Source organism: Microtus oregoni, unplaced genomic scaffold (assembly GCF_018167655.1).
Source record: "Microtus oregoni isolate MIOR12 unplaced genomic scaffold, Mior012 000002F_ref0000024, whole genome shotgun sequence".
Taxonomy (NCBI): Eukaryota; Metazoa; Chordata; class Mammalia; order Rodentia; family Cricetidae; genus Microtus; species Microtus oregoni.
The window spans coordinates 38,276,829-38,301,801 of record NW_024543061.1 but is presented as its reverse complement, the minus strand read 5'-3'; the positions used below and the strand labels follow the sequence as shown (position 1 = coordinate 38,301,801).

The window sequence follows — 24,973 nt, the reverse complement described above, 5'->3', positions numbered from 1 at the left end:
CCCAAAGACATGCCCAGAGGTGAGTACCCTAGGTAAATCTAAATCCAGTTAAACCATCAGTGAAAATTAATTAGCCTAGCCTGCTGACTCTGCTCAGGGTTCTCCCTTGTGGACTCCACTGGTGCCTTGAAGTACCCTTCTAAAGGAAGCATATCTACAGTATTAAACATCTCAACCTCTGCTTCAAGATGCTCTGTCACCTAGTGGACCAATCCACTCTCTTCCCTCTTGATAGAACATCCTCCTACAAACCCCGTGTATAGGTCCTAACTTTTCTACAGGAAAACCCAAGACATCCCACCATCCATAAAGGTCCTGTCCAATTTCCCAACAATATGGCAGGTTCTATCTCCTCCGCAGAAATATTACAGACATCTCCAAGTCTTATCTTTCCCCCACTTCCCGGTTCCCACAGTTCTTAGTAATGCAGTATAGTTAGGAGATGCACAGAGTCTGAGCTACTGTAAGAAGTTTTCCCAGGATGGCACCAAGTTTCTTAGATATTTAATAAATTGTCATGCATTGATTGACTAAAGCTTCACTAAAATGCTTTTGATAAAGTTTATTCTTCTTATCTGGTTAATGCCACAGATTCCAAACCCTGAAGTTCTGAGCTAAAGATAAGGCTTCAGACTGACGGAGACTAAAACACAAGACGTCAAAGAGGCCAAAATGGTCACGGATTATTTATAACACACAGAGGGACTCTTTGGAAAGACTATACCAGTTCTTTTTTCAATGAGAGGGAAACCTAAATGTTTTCTATTTCACCTGTAAAATCACTCAACTGGCAAACACCCATTTCTCATTATCTGTTCCTCAACAGATGAGCAACGATGGGGTGGGTGCAATGAGATTCATATGCTCACACCATTCTAGCTCTTCTGTCTATTTCTACAAGTGCATGGCCGCCTCAGTTGCTGTCTGCAACTTCACGAGTGACAGGAGCTGTTTAAACTCTTGCCATGGTCCTCTAGGGAAGATTCGCAGGATCAAAAGATAATGAATTAATAAGATACACACTCATTTCTTTCTTTCCAAATGCTCATCTATTTAAAAACCAAACATCTGAGTCTGGAGAGGTGGCTCAGAGGTTAAGAGCATTTCCTGCTCTTCCAGAGTGCCTCAGTTCTGTTCCCAGAAGCCAACTCATAACCACCTGGTATGTCCAGCGCCAGGTTCGATGGCTTCTTCTGGCCTCTGTGGGCACTGTATGCACGTGGCATTCTCTCTCACCCACACGAATTAAACTAATAAAAACAAATGTGCAAAAAATCTAGACAAAAGCTGAGAGCTTGTGGTGCATGTCTTTAATCCCAACACTCAGGAGGAAGAGGCAAGCGGATCTCTGAGTTCGAGGCCAGCCTGGTCTACAAAGGGAGTTCCAGGACAGCCAAGGCTACACAGAGAAATCCTGTCTGGGAAAACCACCCAACTTTCCCCTCCCCCTCAAAACAACAACAACAAAAATCTAAATAATTGAAATATTATCTTGAACACCTTTTATTCACTGTAGGAACAAACGTGTCATATAAACAACTCAAGTTTGGTTTTACTTATTTATTTTTTTAACAAGTCAAGAATAATGGAAGTCACAGAGCTGTAACTACCTTTCCACCCCCACCCCAAGAGGATGACATTTAGTTTGCAAGAAATACCTTCTGGTGAAAGCGTATTACTACCCTTTTAAAAAGTTTACAAAAATTTAACAAAACATTATCCTAAACAGCTAACTTCATATTCGTAAACAAAATATAAACAACTGGCTGATCCAGTTTCCACCGCACATCAAACAGGCGCCAAAGGGATAGAGATCACCTCCGATTCTAAGACAAGAAAGATAATACCGCTATTCTAACATACCCAACACATCATAGCCATAGGGGATTTTGGAGGGGATGTCAGACAGGATTAGAAACAGACGGACACACGGCATCTTCTACTGTGACTAACTTTTCACTTATTCGGTATTGTCTCCAGATGCTACAATGGCTGTTCCCCTACAATAGAATAGTACCATTGCTGTCCAACCGGCAATTATCCTTCAAAAACACACTGGAAGCTTCAGACATAACGGGACAGTGGGTCTGTATTTTTGTGGTTTCCAAGGCCCTTCCTTGGGTCATAGTGGAGATCTTAACAGGTGGGCGTGGGCATGTGCATGCATGATGCCGTGGAGAGTTGGATGGCAAGACGTGCACCTTCTGTTTCAAAACCACAGACAGAAAATGGGTCTGAGCAAGGGAAAAGTGCAACTGGATTCCTGCTGCGGCCCCGTCACCAGGCTGGAGGGTTTACTCCCGAGCTTTGCTGATGTAGTCAGCGAATTTGGTGATGCTCTCTTCCTGCTGTTCCAAGGCATCCAGGATAATGCCCATTGGCGTCTTCTTCAAACCTATTCCCTCCATTTTATTTTCCAGCTTGTTCTTGAGGTTTCGAAGTCTCAGGGATGCGTGGATGAACATCACTGAAAAAAATGACAGCATCAAAGAGAGAATTCCCTTTACATTTTTTTTTTGGTTTTTAATTATGTAAAACAAAATAAAACTACTGTTGTTTTTGTGGTTATGTGGTTATGCCTGTGCCTATGGGTTTATGCATTTGAGTGCAGGTGCCTGCAGAGGTTAAAGGCATCAACCTATCTATCATCTATCTATCTATCTATCTATCTATCTATCTATCTACCTATCTATCTAGCACCTCGCTCAAGAAACTGTGGAAGTAAAAGGCCAACTCCTTCCACCATATGGGTGTGGAGAACCAAACTCAGGTCCTCTACACTCTTGGCACTGAGCCATTTCTCCCACCCAAGAGTGCCCCTTTCATGTCAACATAGGATCCCTTCTCACTCCTCACACATATAGTAAACTGTTTCTTTTAGCTGTCGGGTTTGCTTGCCTTACTGATCCAGGCTTTCAGAAGGTTACCCAGACTTCATGTTAAGCTACTTGTCAAGCCACAAGCATTGCTTTGTGTGTAAAAGAAAACATGGTTGTCCCTTAGAAGAGCCCTGATCTGGTAGCCACAGTCTTTCCTCCCCACTGAAACCCCCACCTCACAAACGTTACTTAAATAACATGAGCTTCACCATAACTGTCTGCCGACACGATTCCAACCTGAACACGATTCCACTTTCCCAAAGTTTCCCAGGAAGGACTTTTTTTGCATTCTGGTTTTATCTATATATTGTTCCCTGAATGCCAGAATCCAGGTAAACCCCACTTTAAGGTGCCTCCAAAGAGGCATGCTTTCTAAAGTATCCTCAAGAATGACCTGACATTGCTTACGATGCAGCGGACGCCATGGACCTTCCTTGTGGATCTCTTGTCTCAGCACTTTAAAGGGAACAGACTAGAGAATCGCTATTTTAAGACACACTCTGTGATCTGATAGTCATTTTTCCATGCACGTGCAAAGCACCCGAAGAGCTGTTAAACAGGGCCAGGGAGTTGATGAGGTGGCTCAGCGGGTAAAAAGGTGCCTGCCTCCAAGCCTGCTTAACTGAGTTTGATCCCCAGGAATTGCATAGTGGAAGGAGTTGTCCTCTTATGTCCACAGATTCTTAAGAAAGATAGGTAGAGGATGGATGGATGAATAGATAGATAAATGCAATTTTTAAAAATTAAAAAAAAATACCAGGAAAATGACTCAAGGGACCAGGTGAGAGCACTGGAGTTGGGTCTTTAGGACCCATATAAAAACTAGGTAGGTACAGCAGTCAGCCTGCAACCCCAGCACTAAGAAGGCAGAAACAGAGAATGGGGACAAAATAGCTTGATAGAGTAGCCAACTGTGTCACAAGGGCTCTTGCCTCAAATAAAGAGGAGAGCAAAGAAGGAAGCCTCCTGATGTCAGCTCTGGGCCTATATGCTCATCCTTCCACACAGGGAAACACAAGGATGCACATGCATGCACACATGCACTCCATAATAAATACAGAAATAAAAAGAACCGACTCTAGGCAATCCCCACACTATACTCTGCATAATTCAGGGGAAGACTAGAGGTTCCTAGCCAATTCTGGCCTTTAGAGACACAAGTGACCCACAGAACCAGGCTCCCCAAAGGATATGGCTCAGAAAAATGTATTTTTAAAAAGTGTCTGGACAGATGATCCTCATATATCTGAGTTTGGGAGTAATTGATATTAATTTCCATGTCCCAGAGATGGGTGAATGCAGTTTACTTGGGATAACTAACCACACCCTATGAATCTGGAAAGAGAAACTGAGGCTCCCGACTTTATATTTCATGACTCTGGCTGTCTCAGGCTTGTAGGCAGAAAGGGTACTATAGTTAACAAGCAGTGTGTTTAAGTGGAATTATTCTAGCACTAACTTCCAGTATAATAAGGAAAATCTGGGGAAATTTCCCCAAAGTTTGAATTTACTGATTGAAATAGTTTGTGCTGTGGAATACTAATTTAAGATGTGTTACATTCATTTAAGCTATGGAACATTTGTTTGATGATGCAAAGGTGTGCTGCATTCTTTTATGCTGCCGTTGTTTAACTCTGTAAAGCTGTGCTACTTTGCCTGCCTAAAACACCTGATTGGTCTAATAAATAGCCGATTAGCCAATAGGTAGGCAGGAGAGAGAAATAGGTGGGGCTGGCATACAGAGAGAATAAATAGGAGAAATTTAGAGAGAGGGTAGGAACAAGAAAAGGAGGAGAGGAGGATGCCAGGGGCCAGCCCTACAACCACACAGCCAGCCATGGATTAAGAAGGAAAGAGAGATTATAGAATAAAGAAAGGTAAAACGCCCAGAGGTAAAATGTAGTTAGAGGGAAACAGAATAAATTAAATTAGAAAAGCTGGCTAGAAACAAGTCAAGCTAAGGCCGGGCATTCATAAGCAAGAATAAGTCTCCATGTATTTATTTGGGAGCTAGGTGGCAGGGCCCCATAAAGAAAAAAGAAAAACCAACTACAAGTGTGTCTAACAAAGTATAGGATTCATTTGCAAATAGTCTGAGCTTGATCTGACAAGATCACACATGATTTTATTTACTAGAACAGATGCACAGGTGAAACATTTCAAATGCAAAGGGACATTTTCTTGCTGCCAACTACACCAGCATTTAGGCCAGATTTGGGCTGCTGAGATCTGAATTGGATTTTTGTTTCATTTCATACTGTTTGAGGTCTTAGAAAATAAGCTATTTAGAAAATACATAGTTCACCAGAATCATGGTATTTATTTAGTGTTTATATTGTGGTCCAGTTATTTTTTTCAGACATATATTTTTTCATTATGAATGTATGTGTGTGTCTGTGTGTGTGTGTATTTGTAGGTATGTATGCATACCACATGCATGCCTAGTGCCTGCAGAGATCAGGAGAAGGTCTCAGATCCCCTGCAACTTGAATTATGAATAGTTGTGAGCCATCATGCAGATACCACACTGTACCAGCTCTTGTCATGTGATTAGGATTTGTATGTTTTGTTTATTGATGTCTCTCTGTAAGAGCAGTTGACACATTGCAAGTGCCCACATGTACTTGTGGAAACAAGTAGCTACTAGGCTTTCGTGTGCTTTTTGGAAGATTCTGATATTGTATTAGATATACCAAGAGGTTATGCAATGCCTATTGGCCAACTCTGCCTACACTTATTTTAATGAAGTGTGAAAAAGAAAACGGATTTACTTACATAACAATGGAAAAGTGATGCCAAACACAAAGACCATGACACCGCCAAACATGGATATGAGGAAGTAGCTGGCCAACATGACCACCATCACGAAGGTTGTGGGGTACTGCTTCTTCATTCGGCGGAGGATGTCTTTATTGTGTGCTGCCCACACGAACCCTGTGAATACCAGCACCACAATGATTCCTCCAAGGATCATGTTGAAGGGGCTCAGAAACCTGGGATGTGGGGACAAAGAAAGATCGACTCAGTAGCAGGTACAGCATGGGGAGAGGAGAGGAGTGAAACTCTTGAGTACTAAGTACTTCGTCAACACCAGAACTTTAAAGCCCTTAACCTATGAAGTAGAGAGGACTGATTGATTCTAAATAGAGAAACAGCCTTAGTGGTTAGAAAATGGTAACACGTATAGCCAGGTATGTTGACCCACACAATCCTAGTACTTGGGAGGCTGAGGCAGGAGGATCGCAAGTTCAAGGCTAGCTTCAGTCCCTTTACAAGACTCTGTCTCAAAACAAACAAGACAATAACAACAACAAAACCCAAAACAGAAGGTAAAAAAAGAGGAGGGAAGAAGAGATGATCACTAGCAGCAACAAAGAAAAGGATGGAGCTAAGACATGAAGATCACCACAGGCAGCCTGATGCCTACCAGACTTGCTAGCGTAGCTTCCTAGTGCCCCAAAATTTGAAGACCACACCTTCTTATAGATGTGCTGTGTTTTGCTTTCATACATCCTGGGTACTACCTACCACACACCAACTGTTTTGTTGTTCCTATTTGTTTTTCAGGAGTAAGTAGTTCAGCCTTAATAGGAATGATGGATGAATGAACTTATCTATTCACAATGGATAAACGTAGAGTACAGGTTATACAATGGCCTCCATGAGCGAGCACCCTATCTACAGTCATTTATCTGTTTGGACTCTACAGAGTTTATTAGAGTGTTTATTTGAATCCTTATAAAAAAAACAAATAAAACAACAACAAAACAGTGCACAAAGCACACAGTAACTTGCTTCTCCTGGAACAAGAGAATCCAACCACCCTGGACCCACCTTGTACTGTTCAACCCAGCATCTGGAAGGCTTCTTCCTTGCGGTTGAACAAAAGCTTTCTATGGAGCCCCAGTCTTGCCTCGACAAGGAAGCCTAAAGAAGCTGCCGCTAGCCTTTGTTTTTCTAACACATGATCCAAATCTCTGTCTGACACAATCTAATCATTCTCTTCCACAGAAACATTGGTGTCTATGATTTTTGACACCAAATATCCTCAATTGATCGTTCCAGAGGCCCTAAGTATCCTTGACATAGGTTGTCAACTCAGAATTCCAAATGTAGAGCCTCTAAATTCACTGGTCTATGAGACAAAGATCTTCATCATGGAACAGCCGTCACTGACTCTGGATAATACAGAAAACACTGTGGAAAAGAAGTAATTTACCACAAGAATTTTGTAAATGAAAAGAACCCAGCATGTAGTTTTCTACCTTCCTGCCCTTTGTTTTAGAGACAGAGTCTCACTCTGCAGCCTGATATCATGGTCTGAATGAGAATGGCTCCCACAGGCTCATGTGTTTGAACACTTGGTTCCTAACTGGTGGAACTGACTGGGAAGGATTCAGACGTATGATCTTGTTGGAGGAGGTATGTCAGTAAGCTGTGGGATTTGGGATTTCAAACGGCTCCTGCCATTCCTAGTGTGCCCCCTCTGCTTTCTGTTTGCCAAACCAAATATGAGCTCTTAGCGGTTCTTCCTGCCATGACTTCGCTTTGCCACCATGAAGGGTACTGCTCTGGAACTATAAGTCCAATTAAATAATTTCTTTTGTAAGTTGCCTTCATCATGGTGTTTTATCACAGTTGTAGAAAAGCAACTAAGACACCCAGGCTGACCTCAAACCCATGGTCCTCCTGCCTCAGCCTCCCAAGTACTGTGATTAGAGATGTGCGCCACTGATTCCAACTGAAAATCCCTTTACAGTTAGCTCTGATTCTGCCCACTGAACCACAAACTATTTTGAGTAGAAAGTGAAATTTTCTTATCCTTGCTGTCAGGATACTGGAATTAATGTGAAACTGCTTTTGAAAAAGCTAAAGCTGTTCACTTAAAAAAAAAAAAAAAAGCAAGCAATTGCTGAACGTGCTAGTGCACGCCTTTAATCCCAGCACTCGGGAGGTAGTGGCAGGTGTATCTCTGTGAGTTTGAGGCCAGCCTGGTCTACAATGTCGGTTCCAGGCTAGCCAGGACTACATAGTGAGATCCAGCCTTTCAAACAAAAGAGAGAGGCAATGGGGGAAGTGAACAAGAAGAGAATTAAACAATGCTAAGAGTGTGTGATGTAGTTTAAACATAGCCTATAACGCTTGTCAATGCTGTCCTGGGACCAACTGCTGTCCTGGGCCAGTCCCACCTCAGAGCAAGGCTGCTTTAACCTCTGTTGCCTCCAACCAGGACTGTTACCTTCTCAGGAAAGGTGAAGCACAACAAGCCCTAGCTACAAAATTTGGATGCCAGTTTTGGAAAATGGTCATGCTGGGCCCCTTCTGACTCAGGGCATGATCATGACTGCCTCAAGGCCAGCTGCTCCTAGCCACAATAAGCTCCAACCCCCACTATTCCAGGACACTGTGACATTGAAATGCTGCCCGACTGCCCGCAGAGGAATTCCCCCTCCAGCAGAAAAAGCAGTCCCTCCAAAAGGCTGTGTGCAGACGGACTCTCGACTGCCTTGCCCTCTGTGGATGTACCACGTGTATCTAATGAACTGTGCTTCTTCTTTTGTCTTCAGAGGATCTGTTCCCACCAGTGCCATCTCTGGTAGGACAATAACAGTTGCATATTTCACTCAAAGTCCTTGAAAACACTGAGACCCTCCAAGCTTTATGAGTGTTCAGCAAAAATTTTACCAACTGAGCCATGACTCCAGATCTTTCTATGTACACATGTGTGCTATTGGGGATTAAAGTCAGGGCATGGTAGGCAAATATTCTGCCATTAAGCTATATCCTCACACTGTTGGTTTTGTTATCTTGTTTGGTTGGGGTTTTGTGTGGGGGGGGGTGGGGGAGGATTTCACCATCTCACCATGTTGCCCAGGCTAGCCTTGAACTCCATCTTCCTACCTTTGCTTCCCCAGTAGCTGGGATTACAGATCTGTACTACCAGGTCTATCTTATCATTTGCATATTATTTTCTAATCAAAAATAAAATAACTATACACACAGAAAAAGAAAATTGAAAATCAGCAGCTTCTCAGTTCACAGTTCGGGCTTAGCACTCTCTAAGCATCTAAAAGTGTTACTGGGACTTGAGTTCGTACACCACCTTGAGGTTTTTCCTTCTTTACCACAACCTTGTCTTCCTACTGTCTGTACTCTGTGTGCCAGTTTGTACCATCTGACCTCCTCCAAGCTCTCAACACTCAGCTCACAGGAGGTTCTGTCTTGCTTGCACTCCCCCTCTCCCTCCCAGTTCCAAGTCACCTAGAGTGACTCAGCCTCTGTATTATTATTTTAGTTTATATTTTCATCTGGGTTATTGTCTCCTGATACAACTTCAGATTTGATTTTTGTTTGCTGTTGGAGACAGGGTCTCATATAGCACAGGTTAACTGAAGCTCTCTGTGTAGCTGAGGATGACCTTCAGTTCCAGATCCTCCTGCCTCTACCTCCCAAGAGGTGTGATTAAGAGTACATGACACCATACCCCAAATACCTAATCTGAGAAAGTCAAAAGTTTTACAGGACACAAGAAAGCAGAATCAGGTAATGCAAAAAGTATATCCTCTCGTACAAGCCTTAGAGAACCTTGCATCAGAGGCCTACGAACTTTCACAGATGAACAAAATCTCATTCCTAGTACCAAAAGAGAGAAAGTCTAAGAGAAACTAGACCAAAGGACTTCAGTAGTCATGGTGGGTAGGGGCTTCATGGGTTGTCTCTCTTTCTTTCATCCTCTCATTGTCTTCCTTTCTTCCTTCTTTTGTGTGTAGCCTAGCTGGCCTTGAATTCATGGCAATCGTGCTGCCTCGGCCTTCCAAGTGTTGGGATTACAGGTATGAGCCACCAAGCCTGCCATTTGTTTTTCTATTTCTCAATTACCTTATGCTACTTAGAGAACTAACAATACCTGACATTTCAGAAAAGGAAACATAGACCCTCACAAAGCCATCCTTTTCATCTAGGACCCATTCAAGTGTTTCTGGGCTGTAAAACAAAGACCAAAATTAACAGAAAGAACTAGAATGGAGGGTCAGGAAATGGCATGCTTGATGCACAAGCTGAGGAAACGAGCTTGGCCCCAGTAACCACAAAAAAAAAAAAAAAAATCCAGGTGTGGAGGTGGGCACTTGTGATACCAGAACGGGGGAGGTAGATGCAGGCAGATCCCTGGGACTCATTGACCTTCCCAGCGCTCAGGGAGAGACCTTGTCTCAAAAACAAGGTGAGCAGTGGGGAGAGAGACTAGGATGAAAGGCTGAAACTAAAGAAAACTCTCGCAGACTAAACTGCAAAGGGGAGCCGGGAAGTCTGCAGCAAAGTACCAAAGATTCTTCTAGAACACTCACTAAAATAATAATTTACGGGGCATACAATAAAATTTCCATAAAGTTTTTTTTTTCTATTTTTACTTTCGACAAGTAAAGCAGATCTCTAAACCGAATATGTAAATAAAGCCTGGGATGAAAAGGAATGGAAAACCCAGGGCCAATTCAAATAATTCCCCATTTGCTCTTCACCTGTTCCTGTAGCTGTGGCTCAAAGGAAAAGAAGCAAGGGCTTCTATAGAACTGGTTTTAGCTGGTTTTAGCTTGCAACATGCCCAGCCACAAACTATAATTAGAAAGCAGCTCAGCTCCAAGCTGATGAGGGAAAAAAAAAAGAACAAAGTTCTTGGGAGAAGAAATGATTTTTCTCCCATATTCTGAGTACATGCAATTACGTTCTGAAAATCAGTAAAATCTGTGCCATGGAGATGCCCAGGTAGCCACTTATACTTGTAACAAAATGATACACAGACACACATGAAGCACACACACACACACACAGACACCACACAAACTAACCACATTTTCTGATGAGCGTAAGAATCTGGGCAGCAGTTGTTGTTTGACATGCCAGTGGTTGGGCTGTTACTCACACCAGTCAAGAAAAAAAAATCCAGGAGCTTTTTTTAAAGAGTGGTTTCAATAAACATGATACTCATCTTTCAGGAGGCTCTGCTGGGTGTGGGCTTTTTACTGCTTAGCCATGAATAAGAAGCAGGGAGGAAAAGAGAAAGTTCTGGAAGGTGATGGAGGAGTGGAGGGGGGGAAGACATAACATTTGAGATACTGTTCTTTGTAGAACACACCCTAATTATTCAAGTTAAAACTATTAAATAGGCTTGCGATTTTGAGCTAAATGTATGCATATAAATTACTCCATTCTACTAATTAATAAACCTCCTGTAGTGGGGTTGTTCTTGGTTGCAAAAACCTTCAGAATGCCACTGCGACTTTCTAAAGCCGCCTCAAAGACCGAATCAATGCGATCCTGCTCTGCAGTATGAGACAAAGCTGTGGTCTAAAGAAGTGAAAAGGAATAGCCACGGCATCTGGGGAGGAAGAACGGTAGGGGTGGGGTCCACAACACAACCATCCGGTGCGGTTAAGCACCTTAGTGCAGTCAAGGACTTAACCCCTCCACTCTAAGATGCTTTATGCTTCCGCTTGAAGTCAACAGCTAAGGTATCCCTCCACAAGGCTATTCCTCTCTGAGAGAAGGCGGCAGAGGGGTAGCTCAGTGGGTCGGCCCTTGCCTGGTGTGTGTATGTGGAGGGGAAAGGGAGAGAGTTCTGAAGGAAGGTGGCTTTGTGGGAACTATGCCCCAGACCTGCCACTGTGACTGGCTGACCGGATCTGCAGAGTCAGCATAACCTGCGGGAAGGAGGAAAAATTCCACCCTATCAGTGTTCTAGGGCTAGGAGGGTCTTGAAAACCCCCGCAGTTCACAACGAAGCCAACTAAGGACTAAAGGCAGTTTGTGAATGTGTTCAGGGCCACCAACTGCAGAGCTGCCAGTGCAATTAACTAAAGCAGAGGGTTCAGAGCAGCAGAAGGAACATTTGGTAAATTCTGTCACACCAAGCAGAACCCACAAGGCAGAAACAGCCTCGCGCCTGACTTCTAACCTGGAAGCTGCATTTGAAGAGCAATCCCAATGCCAACTTGTGCAACCACTTTGGAAATCGGTGTGGCGGTTCTCAGAAAACTGGGAATCAACCTACCTCAGGATCGAGCAATTCCACTCTTGGGAATATATCCAAAAGATGCTCAATCATACTACAAGAGCATTTGTTCAACTATGTTCATAGCAGCATTATTTGTAATAGCCAGAACCTGGAAAGAACCTGGATGCCCTCAACTGAAGAATGGATAAAGAAAGTGTGGCACATCTACACATTAAAATACTACTCAGCAGTAAAAAAAATAATGACATCTTGAATTTTGCATGCAAATGGATGGAATTAGAAAACATCAGCCTAAGTGAGGTAACCCAGACTCCCCCAAAATGAATATGAACCTTCTTCCAACAACAGATGGGGAACAGAGGCAATGACCCACATCAGAGCACTGGACTGAACTCCCAAGATCCAGTTGAAGAGTGGAGGGAGTGAGAGCATGAGCAAGGAATTCAAGACCATGAAGGGTCATCATGAGACAGTTTGCTTGAGCTAATGGGAGCTCACCAACTCCAACTGGACTGGGAGTGAATGAGCGTGGGAACAACTAAGCCCCTCTGAAGGGGGTGGACAGCTGGGGCAGACTGAGGGGTCACTGATAGTGACACTGGGATGTGTCTCTACTTGCATATACCGGCTTCATTGGATGTAAACTTTGCTCAACCTAGACATAGTAGGGAGGGCCTTGGACTTTCCACAGGGTGGGGTGCATGGCACTCCCTTAGGGTTGGAGGGGTGGAGGGAGGGTCTGTGGAGGGAGAGGGAGGGGACTGTCAAGAGGGGAGGGAGAGAGAATTTGGATTGGCATTTTTTTTAAGTAATAAAAAAAAGGAAAAAAATGAAGAGCAGTCCCAGAGGAACCTGACTCACAGGGAAGAGGAGCAGAGGGGCTGTGTACTCACAGGGCACTTCTCTGAGAAGTTGAGGTTTTCCTGTGGCTCGTGGCAATTAGGAATATACCCATCCACTTTCTTCTCATGGCCTTTATAGAACCAGCACTCTTGACCCCTTCTACACGGCCTAGCTGCCTCTGGAGACCAGACTACTGCACATAGTTGTACCAGGAATGGAAAGATGGGACAGGGAGCACGGCTATAGTGTGAGGTCACCAACCTCAGCATTTGGCTTAGGCTGCATCTACTAGGGAGCACCTTTGGTACATGACATGCAGCTGTCCTCCCTGCCAGCTACCTGATGCCACGTACTGACTCTGCACTTATGCCCAGACTTCCGGCGGTTGCTGGAGCTCACTCTGCTTCCTGGGAGGCCTGTGTGGGAGCTGTTCTCTCTGCCTGATTCACTCCAGCCTTCTTTAAGCTCAGTTCAATTGCCTTTTCTCAGCCTCTCCCAACATCACACAGCACCATATGCCTCTTTCCGCAGCGCTCACCACAGTGGTAGCTTTACATCTATGCGGGTGAGGACCGAGTACATAGAGAGCTCCACAAGGAACGGAGATGTCACACTTTTGGCCCCAGCACCTAGCATTTGATAAATGTGTCAATGAAAGAAAAAAAATAAGACACTTGCGCATTTTCATACCATTTCATTATGTTCAGTGTATTTCTGTAGCCGTTGATTAAATTAAGGAGCATGAGATTAACATAGACAAGACACTATTGTTCCTATTGTATACTAGATAGCACAGGGGATAGTTCTGGCCTTTGTTTCTGTGCAGAGCTTGTTAAAGGGACAAGTGAGAAAAGCACCACTGGGGAAAATTCATGCCCCTACAAGTCGGGAGAACGGACAAGGAAGAAAGGCAGTGGGCTGTCTGAGCCCCTGCAGACTGTGTGGCCAGCACAGGCTGTAAGTACCGCAGGGACAAAGAAGAAAGAGTAATACACTACTGACCGATCCTTTGAGGGTCCTATCTGCTTCCTGTCGTCACCCACCCAAAAGTGCTTGGTGGTTGTTTTGGTTACCCAACATGGCTTCTGTCCTGGCAAGAACTATTTTTATTTTTTTTCTTCTTTATTTTAAAAATTATATTTATATATTTAGCGTGTACATTCACCATGGTACTGAGGTAGAGGTCAGGAGACAACATTCGGGAGTCAGTTCTCCCCTCCCACCCAGATACCCAATTTAGGCTAGGAGATTTGTCTGCAAGTGCCACTACCACTGAGCCAGCATGCAAGAAATATCTATATCTGACGGTAAAATGTAACCATGGGCTTGATGAGACACAAATTAGTTCTCAGTACATGTGACCATCATCTCCTGGATCACCAGGTAAAGGAGACTTCAAAAAGTTCAGGCGGAACAAAGGAAAGTTTAGGTGGCATGGGATCCAGTCTGTTTTGTCACAGAAGGTCAAAGTGACAAAACCTTGGGACTTCCCCTCCTGGCTAAATTAGCAAGGCCCACAGAATTCACTGTATCCTGTGAACTTTGCACCATTGAACTGGGCACTTTCCATGAAGTTGGCATCTCGGCGTAATTCCTAGCCAGACATACTTTGCTAGCCTCTTGTGCTTTGTTTGGCATTTACTAAGCTACTTACTTATTTATTAGTATATGTATTATTTATGTGTATGCATTTTTGTGTGCACGTGAATGCATACATGGAGGTCAAAGGTTGACATTAAGTGTCTTCCTCCATTGCTCTCTCTCTCTGTGTTTTGTTTCATTTCTTTCAACACAGGGTTTCTCTATGCAGCCCTGGCTGTCTTGGAACTCACTCTGTAGACCAGGCTGGCCTCGAACTCACAGAGATCCGCTTGCCTCTGACTGCCAAGTGCTGAGGTTAAGGGCGTGCACCACCACCACCTGACTTCTATCTTATTTTTTTGAGACAAGATATTTTACTGACCACCAACTTGACTAGCCTGGCCAACGAGCAGACTCCATGGATCCTCCTGTCTCAGCCTCCCCAGGCTGTATTTTTAGGTCCAAACTCAGATCCTTATGTTCCCACAGCCAGCACTTCACCCATTGAGCCATTTCCCACACCCAGGACTGGTAAATTTACTTTTTTTAGACAATCAGTTGGACCTGAGCTAGAAATCGTAACTCAGCCAGGTGGTGGTAGCACATGCCATTATTCCCAGCACTTGTGAGACAGAGGCAGGCGGATCTCTGTGAGTTCGAGGTCAGCCTGGTCTCTACAGAGCTAGTTCAGGATAGGCGCTAAAGCTAGAGAAACCCTGTCTCGAACCCCACCCCCCCCCAAAAAAAAAGAAAGAGAGAAAGAGAGAGAGAGAGAGAGAGAGAGAGAGAGATTGTAACGAATCCTCCCTGCGGTGTCACAGAACTCTAATCAGACTGGAGCGAGTCCTTTTAGACATTTTAGGATGGAGAGTTTTTATAACCTACAGTGTTAGGGAGAATGGCATAATGATGCTCATATACTCATCCCTGCCTCAACTCATGGTCCTTCCCACAGCCAGGAGCTTTTTGGAAGCTATAGAAGTTGCTTACTTGTTGACAAGCTGGTCCTCCTGAATGCTGTTAGGGGTGTGATTGTAGGCAAGGAAAACTTGAGAATTACTGAACTATTGTTACACGGCAAGGGAGAGAGGTTGGATTTGACACACACTAATAAGATTGGCGACAGTAAGTTCTCTTCCGTAAGAGTGTCTTATTTACCTCACACTAACCTCCACCTCTACACCGCATCAGTGAGCTACTAATCCAATTAGTAGAAGGAGCAACCAAAATGCTGTTTTCTACAGCAAATGGTCTTTCTGCCAGCCAGCGAATGAAAGGGAAGGCCCAGACGTGCGCCTATTCATCTCACGGAATCTAAAACCCTATCTATTTACAGTAAATGGCTGCTGAATGGGAGCCAAACTGCAGGCTTTATCTCTGCTCAGAAGCTGCAAAAGTATCACCTGAATGGAGGCTGCATCCAGGGTAAGCCTTCTAATGATGAATGATAAAGGATAAAGCTCACCTGCCCCAAAGGAAAATAATATAATACAATATGATATAAAACAATACAATCCCAACATTGTCCAGAGTTCTGCAGGCCTAAATTGATTCACAGCTCCAACGCCTGAGAGACGGGGCTGGGAATCCAGACTACACGCATTATTTCACTTTACCTAGGAATCTTGCAAACCTTTCTCTAGTAAAAGGAAACTAAAACGCCAACCAGCTGACAGAGACAGGGTGGGAGATGAATTCTTTTAATAAAAAAAACACGAGATGGTGGCAGAAGCCAGGAAGCACATATCATATACATGATATCAAGGACATTTAATAACAGGACATTTTGCCTGTAGGGGACAGAAGCCATGGCCCTGTGCACACAAAGCTTGCTCTCCCTCTGAGCTACACCCTCCATTCAGATGAAGGATCTTTAGGTTAAACATCTAAATGCTGACAGATCTCTTAAAGGTCGGCACACAGAAAATACTCAAGACTCATGGGAAGAAAACTCCGCCCACCTGCACTGTTTTCCTGGGATGGAGTGTACTTAAAGAAGCACGGTGGGGTGGGGTGGGTAGGATCTGGGAGGATCGGGCCAGGTGGGGATGCTGTATGCCTCGGTCCAGTTTAATATTTGTTCAATGATAAGTGGTGTGAGCTTGAGTGAATATTATCAGAATGCAATAACCCTATAATAACCCTCACCCCATCCACATACTAGTGTTTCCCTTGGGAAAGACATGTGCCTATATAGTTGTGTCTGCCTGCCTTCCTTCCTTCCTTCCTTCCTTCCTTCCTCCCTCCCTCCCTCCCTCCCTCTCTCCCTCCCTTTCTCCTCTCCTCTCCTCTCCTCTCCCCTTCCCTTCCTTTTCTCTCTTTCTCTCTCTCTTTCTGTTTCTTTTCTGTGTAGCCTTGGCTGTCTTGGAACTCACTCTGTAGACCAGGCTGGCCTCAAACTCAGAGATCCCCCAGCCTCTGCCTCCCGAGTGCAGGAATTAAAAGTGTGCACCACCACTGTTGTAGCTGTATATTTTGGGAGGCTTGGTTGTCTTGTATAAAAATTAATTCTGACCTTCTCAGCATTGTCTTACCATCCCTCTAGACCTTAAACTCGGTAAAGGAATCATAACGCCCTATTGCTAAATGCTTCCCGCTCTGTGGAGTGAATGAATGACATGACCCCACAAGAATCTCATCATAAAACAGCTGACTCTGACTAATTGTTTTTTTCAAATCATTTACTTTTATTTTATGCACATTGGTGTTTTGCCTGCATGTATGTCTTTGTGAGGAGGTCAGATCTTGGAGTTACAGACAGTTGTTAGCCACCATATGGGGTGCTTGGAATTGAACCCAGGTCCTCTAGAAGAGCAGTCAGTGCTCTTAATCACTGAGCCATCTCTCCAGGTCCAAAATCTGACTAATCTTAAAGCATAAACAGACTGCCATTTATTTTACTTGCAAATGACTATGAAAAGAATTGCTATTAGTTTCCATTTCATATCATTCTTAGCATTACTTGCACAAGTAGTATAAAAATAGTTTAAAAAAAATCAGCAAACAAACCTGCCAGCATAAACTCACAACACACACAGGGCCAGTGAACAGGTGAAATGGGGACAGGCTTGTGAAAGGCTCATGGATAAACGGCAACAGACAGTCTGAAAAGATTCCCGTCTTTGGTCTTACGGTCTGCCTTTCACAACTAAACAAAGCAAAAGAACAAGAACCCGAAGATGACCAGGTTTACCTCTTCAAAGTCCGGAGAAAGGACAGTAGCTGAAAGGGAGCAAGAACTTAAAAAATGCACGCCTAGGGCTATTTAGAGGCCAGCAGTGGGAGGACCCAGATGTCAAGCCTTTTCTTCCCACAGATGTTTAAATATATCCCATGCAGGGCACCCAGGAATTTCTCAGCTCTTTCTTCCCTCACCAACTGGCAACCAGTTCTTTCTCCTTGCAGCGTGTTAAAAGCACAAACAGCGAGAGCATTCTTAACGCCAGATGCTGACAGCCATATGCCTTAGGCAGGGGCAGAGTCGTACTTCTTTTGAAAAGAATTACCCTAATACTTTTTTTTTCCCAAATCTATAATTACTAGCCTTCTAGAAACTTCTTACCTGACCAGTCAGCAACATAAAGTAGCAGCTGTTGATCCCACCCTCTTTTAACACTCCCACAGGCCAAACCATCAGGACCCAGAGTGACTCCTGCCAAGAAAACCTAAGCTCATTCACCCAGCAGTGACACCACTCTGTGTTAAGGTGGGGGCGGGGAATGTGAGCAAGTGCCTTGCAAGCAAGAGGAAGCATTTACGAGTTGCAAATGCAGGGTGTGGTTGATTACTCTGAGGCCACACCAGAAAATAGAAAACACGAGTTCTGATGTCAGGAAGGAATACGGGAAGTTAGCATAGCAGTAGAACTGTAATCGTCAAATGCTCAGTTAAATCTGATTAAGCGGGAACTTTAGCCAATTTACCATATGGTTTGATTGAAAAGCTATTTCACCTGCTAGTAATCGACCCAGCTACTATTAGAAATTTGGGTTTCAGTTAGCTGCATGACCTCAAACCTTCATACTTCCAAACGTGTGGTTACTAGCTCTCATTCAGATTGAGGTATACATATTGCAATCACTTGGGGAGTCAGAAGGGGAAAACCAACAGATTCCTGAATCTAGAAACAAACAAACAAACCCAATACAAGTAGAATCTCTAAAAGTGACATTGGCATATGATATTTGAAGTTTTAAGTTCTGTCAGTGTTTCTATTGAGTTAGACTAGACCAAATTTTAATGTGCTGATGAATCCTTTGAAACCCTTATTAAAATATTGAGCTAAGAGGTCAGAAATGGTCCAGAGGGTCTTCATTTCTGGTGAGTTCCCAGGTGCAAGTTCCTATTGCTCCTTGGCTCAGTGGCTTGAATAGATTTTCCAGTTCATATCTGCAGGCACTCCACCAAGCACTCAGAAATCCTCACCCACAGATAGAGAACAGCACAGGCAGAACACTAAGGTTTCAAGTGTAATTAACTGTTGCCTGTGTTTTTTACTTTGAAAAAAAAAAAAGCAAAGACTTCCGTGGTGGGTTTGAATGAGAGAGGCCCCTATAGGCTCAAATATTTGGGTGCTTAGCTACCAGGGAGTAGAAATCTTTGAAAGGATTAGAAGGATTTAGGGATGTGACCTTGTTATAGGAAGTATGTCCGTGGGGGTGGATTTTGGCACCTCAAAGCCCACGCCAGGCCTAGTCTTTGTCTGTCTGTCCCTCCCTTCCCCTCTTCTGCAAGCCTGTGGGGTAGGGTGCAGCTCTCAGCTACTGCTCCAGCACGCTGTGTGCTTTCCATGCTCCCCACCATGATGATAAAGGACTGACCCTCTGAAACTGCAAGTCAGCTCTCAATTAAATGTTTTCTTTTATAAGAGTTGCCTTGAAGTCAGGTGGTGGTGGTGAAAGCCTTTTAATCCTAGGCCTTGGGAGGCAGAGGCAGGCAGATCTCTGTGAGTTTGAGGCCAACCCGGTCTACAAAGTGAGTTCCAGGACAGCCATGGCTGGTACACAGAGAAATCCTGTCTCAAAAACGTTAAAAAAAAAAAAAAAAGTTGCCTTGGTCAATGGTGTCTCTTCACAGCAATAGAACATTGGCTAAGACAACTTCAGTTGATGTGTGTGATGTAAACATAGGATCTTAATGCACTGATGGTTCCTGTGATGGACAGGAAGATAGCTTCTGGGCTTTTATCTTTGACATCTTTCTCTTCTTGTGTGTCCATGTATACACAAAAGACGTTTGGGTAACAGGAAAGCTACAAGGACAGATGTGGGTTTCAGTTAACACTGGCAATGAGAGACACTGTGGCAGAGTTTGTCCTATAGGGTGAAACCTAAGCTGAGTCTTGCAGAAGTGGGAAAAGAGATCAGGGCTGGACTTTGACCGTGGAAGTCACTAGTCTAAAGACTCTGCCTTTCTAAGCTGTCTGGTTGGTAACACTAACAGTGGTAAGAAAGGAGTAACCTTTCATTGTAGCGAAACTGAGGAAGCTGGCACTGTTCTCAAGGCAGTACCTGTATGAGACTGGTTAGTCCTCACAGCAGGCCCATGAGGTGGGCACTGTTATTACTGTCATTGTGTAGTTGGTGAAGATGAGCCAGTGTGGTCATGCAGCTAGTAGCTGGCAGTTGGGATTCCAACACACTTAATTTGGCATCTAACTACTAACTTACACTACTCAAAGAGACAGACAAAAATAAAAAGTGTAAGAAGAGCTACAAGGCTGGGCGACGCACATCTGTGATCCTGACACTCCAGAGCGGGAGGATCTTGAGTTCCAAGTCAGTCAAGAGGTACACTGTGAGACCCTGTTTAAAACAAACAAACAACAAAAAACCCAGAGAGGGCGGGAGGAGAAGTGGAGTGGGAGAAGGAGGGTGGAGAAAGGAGAAAGGAGGAAGAGGAAATGGAAGAAGAGAGAAAGAAAAGAGGAAGAGGCAAGGGAAGGTAGGAGGGAAGAAGAGGAGGAGGGAGAAGACTAGCAGCCAGGAGCTCGCAGGATCTGAGGTGCACAGCGTACCCACTACATGGAAGACATAGACTGAGTAAAACCATGGTTTTAGGATGAAGACCAAACTTCCTCCTTCTTCTCCTTTTCTTTGGGGAAGTCTTGTTACCCAGCATCAAACTCACCATTTAACTCAGGCTAGCCTCAAACTCACTATCCTCCTGCCTCATCCTCTCTCTTACTGGGATTAAAAACAAAACAAAAAACAAATAAACAAACAAAAAATCATGCACCACCATGCCTTGCTTGAAGATCTAACTTCTCTCTCCAAGGCCTTCCTGAGCAGGACCCAGTCTGGACCTGTCTCTAGCTTACTTCTCTGAATCTCCATCTTGGGCTAGTGCTTCCTAGTGTTCTGGAGCTGCATCGCATCCTCCAATCTTCTCTCCCCTCATGCTGAAATCTGGAAAAACCAGCCCTTGTCTGTCCTCAGCCAAGCAAACTTGAAACACTAGAGGACCTTTAGAGTCATCCATTGTCCCCAAGGGGACTCCTGGCCACAGGGATGGACTCACCGAACAATCTTCAGCCTAGGTAATGTGCCTTATTTGCACATTTCATCATGAGAAACTATCACCCACTAGCAGAGGGTCCTGATAAGCAGCTTCCAGCAGTGTCCAGACCCACCCATCCACTGCAGCACCCAAAGACAACAGTGTTGTTTAGAATGGGGAATGTTCCAGAATCAGCCAAGCTCCCTGACCCCAAAGGTATTGAATTTCTTCCTCCTTTCAGGCACTATAATTCTAAACCTCCTGACTCCTAGGGAAGATTCCACAGTAGTTAAAGAGACAAGCCCACGTCTGTGGTTGTAAGTATGTCATTCAACTTCTCTGAGCATCTGGTTTAATAACAAAAATAATAATAGTTTAGCTATGGGGCCATATGACAGAATGCAAGAAAATACTTAAGAAAACTTAACACATAATACTTAGCCCTCAATGCATGTTTATTATTATTAATTATAAAGAAAATAAGAATTTGTGGGGAAAGCTAGAAAGTATTTAGAGATGCACAGAAAAAAAAAGGTTACAAGCCCAAATTTATGCTGGGATATAGAGAAAATTTTATATTTTACACACTAATGTTTTTGGTTTTTTGGAGACAGGGTTTCTCTGTAGCTTTGGAGCCTGTCCTGGAACTAGCCCTTGTAGACCAGGCTGGCCTCAAACTTACAGAGATCTGTCCACCTTTGCCCTGCGAGTGCTGGGATTAAAGGCGTGGGCCACCACCGCCCAGCATGCTCATGTTTTTGCATAGCTGTTGCAGAGTCTCTTATTGTAGCCCTAGCTGGCCTGGACCTCATGGTTCAGTCTCTTGAGTGCTAGCTAGGTATGAACTACCATGCCTTGCCTGACTTTTTGCTAATCTTTAACAACAACAATAACAAGTACTTTTCTCTTTCCCCTTCAAAGATGCCACTAACAATTGAGACTTCTGTGTGGGATGAGAAGGGTCAAGACGCCCGGACTGCCTGGGTTAGTAGTGACCTGAGATCATAATGAAAGACCCATATTTAGTTAAAGAGCTGACTATGAAAATTAAAATCTATGAAGACGACAAGGTGGCCAAGCCTGTGCTAGAGCCTGGGCACATACTGCCTTTGGGGGAGGCCGAGGCAAGTGGATCTCTGGGAGTTTGAGGTCAGCCTTGTCTACAGAACTAGTTCCAGGACAGCTAGGGCTATTACACAGAGAAACCTTATCTCGAAAAACAGAACAAAACAAAAATTAAAAAAATAAAGAAGAAAAAGATAAGAAAAGGAAAATTCTCCAGTAAACTATATAACCACAAAAGAGGAAGAAAAGAAAATGAAAGTAAGTCAAGATAGGTAAACCCATTGGATTCATTATTAGTTATTTTATTTTAAAAACATTTTTCCATGCAGTTTTTCGCTAGGAAGAAGCACAGAGTTTGGGGCAGGCTTAGGAACAACTGCCTCAGGCTTTCTTACTGACTAACGGTTCCTCAGCTGCCAATTTAGTCAGAGTCCACCAGTGCCGGTGTCCTCTGCACACCAGACCATCCCTAGAGTTGGCAGTTCCTTCAGTCACACACAGCAAGGATCCCACATGGAGCTTGCTTTTGGGAACTGGCGCCCACTCTGAACCACGCCCAGGATGGGGAACCCTGCCAGTCTCCTCTGAGCTGTGCGAGTTTGCTCCTTTGGAGGCTCAGCAAATACCATGTGTCCCTGGGCTAGAGCTCAAGTCTGATTCATCTTGGTGTGCTCAGAACTTGGCACGGGGTCTGGTGCCCAGAGGTAGCTCAGTAAATAAAGCCAGCTAACCTCAGGCTAGCTTAAGCCACCACCTTCTCGCTCACCCCTTCCTATGTCCTCCAAGTGTGAGTCTCTCTTTTTTGTTTTATCTGGTAGCTTTGTCTCTCTTTGAGTTTGTTCTGAAAGAGAACCCTCAGACAAGAACTTCTTTTACGACACGCGAGTTCTTAATAATGTCTTTTATTTAAATCCGGGTAGGAGATAATAAACAAGATGGTAAATATAACCACTTATTTTGTAAAAGGTGGGAGAATCATTTCTAAAGGGTTAAACTACAAGGCAGCTTCTAAGGAAACAGGTGCAGAAATGTGTGTGTGCCCTCAAGACCACGTAGACCTTAGTTAACACACAGCAGTTCTTAACTATCAACCATTGAAAAGACTTTCAGAGACCTCAAGCTAAGGTGCAAAGCTAAATTGACCACATCTGCCAACGTCTAGGAAGAAAAACAAAAACAAACAACAACAACAAAAACCCCACACTTGTCAGGGGTCTCATTCCCAGAGTCACCTCACAGGGGAAGATGCGCCACCAGGAGACTCGCACCCTCTGGAGCCTAAGCTCAGCTCTCCTGTACAGGGCGTTGCGGAAATTAGGCAGAGGAGTCACTTAAACACCGCCCAGGGTCCACACCCTGTCACTCCGGGCTTCTCTAGGCAGCCCCAGGACAAGGTTACAACACCACCTATTTCTTATTTTTAAAACCACACAGCGTGCTACAAACATCTGACAGGCATCTGACCTCGGCACGGAGGCGGGGGAGGGGGTAACTTTTATAGCCCCAAGTTCTCAGCTCTCCCCTCATCTTGTCCCTCCCAGGGTCCTAGTCAAGTCTCAGCCTCTGGAGCAGAAAGAGAATGGGACCCCAGACAGATGCGGCCTCGCCTCGAGAACAAGTCTCCACTTGGCTACTTCCCGAGACCCAGGGCAGGCGCTCTGCGTAGACCTAGTCTTGCATCTCATGGTTTTGACCCCGGAGTCCCTGCGTCCCCACCGCGGACAGGTGTCCCGGGCTGGAGACCCCACTTACCCCACGACCGAAATCATCATGGCAGCCACCACCAGGTAGTTGGTCTGGTAATAAAGCAGATTGCTCACTACACGGTTGTTCCATTTGGAAATGTCCCTGAAGTCCGGCCGGGCGAAGCGATCAGAGCCCGGGAAGAAATCGTCCCAGGCACGGAGCGGGGCGAGAGCCACGTCCATGTTCCTCTCTTTCCAGTGCTTCGCCTCCGGAATCTGGAGGAGGCGGCAGCGACAACCTAGATGGGTGAAAGAGGACAGCGGCTCCTTTGGATTGGCCCTGAGGTTAGAGCACCGCAAGACCCAGGAAATTAGGTTCGGGCGGGTGGATTTGCCTGTCCGTGATTGGCTGGAAGTGCTTAGTGTCAGAAAGGGCCTTCTACTGAGCAAAGGACCAAAAGTAGAACAGAGTAGGGACAGAAAGTAACCAGAGGAAATCCCCTGCCTGAAAGTGGTGTCAGTTCTCTCTCTGGCAGTTTGAATATAAACCATCTCTTTTTAGACGCCTTTTGTGAGTGGCCAACGTAGGGCTGTGTGTTCTCTGCCTTGGAGGGGGAAAAAAGACAGCTGTTCAGATGTCAATCTAAGTGGAATGGAATGGAAGACGACCTCAGAGCTACTCGAAGTCCAGTATTGCTAAGCCCTCCACATATGCATGCAATTCTCATGAGTCAGTTTGCGTGAAATCAGGCTGGAAAAAATGGGAGCAAGGGTTTGATTGAAATCAGCAGCTGACTGTGGCTTCACCTTTTTCTTGACTCTCCATTTTTGCTGTCATAGATAGAGGACCGAATGGATACTGGATGACTTCCCTTTCAGCTGAGTGTGCTCTTAACCTCAGAGCAAACAACTGCCTGCAGTGGTCCACGTTTCTGGGTAGAATCATGGATTCCACACCAAAAAACTTTCTTAGGTTTATTCCAATATTAAACCAATAACATTTACTTAAGAAAACAGTGTCTTTTTTAAAAAATTCTTTTAAAAATTATGGGCATGGATATGTACACATATGAATGGGATGCCCTTGGAGTTCAGAAAAGGCCACTGGACTCCCTGGAGTTGGAGTTATAGGTGGTGTTAGCTACCCAGGGAGGGTGTTGGGAACTGAACTCAGGTATTCTGCAGGAACCCTATAGGACCTTAACCAAGCCACCTCTCAGCCCAAGCACACACAGATCTTAATAGATAAGGAGACATTTTCATCCCACCCCAAAGCTATAATGGTGACCACTGTTTTTCTTCAAAGGCTCATTTTTTTGTCCCACTCTCCCTTGAAGGTAACATATTTGATTAGGATAACTTCCTAATCCCCACCCCATTTAAAGTAAATAAGATCTCACTTTGTAGCCCTA

At 44.4% G+C, this 24,973-nt stretch overlaps 1 protein-coding gene across 1 annotated transcript; it reads right to left on the bottom strand.

Moving 5' to 3' along the window:
• Window positions 1–1,479: 1,479 nt before the first annotated feature.
• Window positions 1,480–23,854, bottom strand: Arl6ip5 (ADP ribosylation factor like GTPase 6 interacting protein 5). The gene is made up of 3 exons (XM_041637271.1): window positions 23,629–23,854; window positions 5,655–5,872; window positions 1,480–2,467 (listed from the first exon to the last, which is right to left on the bottom strand). Exons 1-3 carry the CDS (start codon window positions 23,802–23,804, stop codon window positions 2,295–2,297), a joined length of 567 nt encoding a protein of 188 aa, XP_041493205.1. The 5' UTR covers window positions 23,805–23,854; the 3' UTR covers window positions 1,480–2,294.
• Between the last annotated feature and the right edge of the window lie 1,119 nt (window positions 23,855–24,973).

Bases quoted from the DNA above. Each gene is read 5' to 3' on its own strand.
- Arl6ip5 (XM_041637271.1), bottom strand. From the start codon at position 23,804: ATGGACGTGGCTCTCGCCCCGCTCCGTGCCTGGGACGATTTCTTCCCG. The intron at 5,873-23,628 runs GTAAGTGGGGTC...CCCACATCCCAG, and splicing joins ATGATGATTTCGGTCGTGGG to GTTTCTGAGCCCCTTCAACA. The intron at 2,468-5,654 runs GTAAGTAAATCC...CATTTTTTTCAG, and splicing joins CATCACTTTTCCATTGTTAT to TGATGTTCATCCACGCATCC.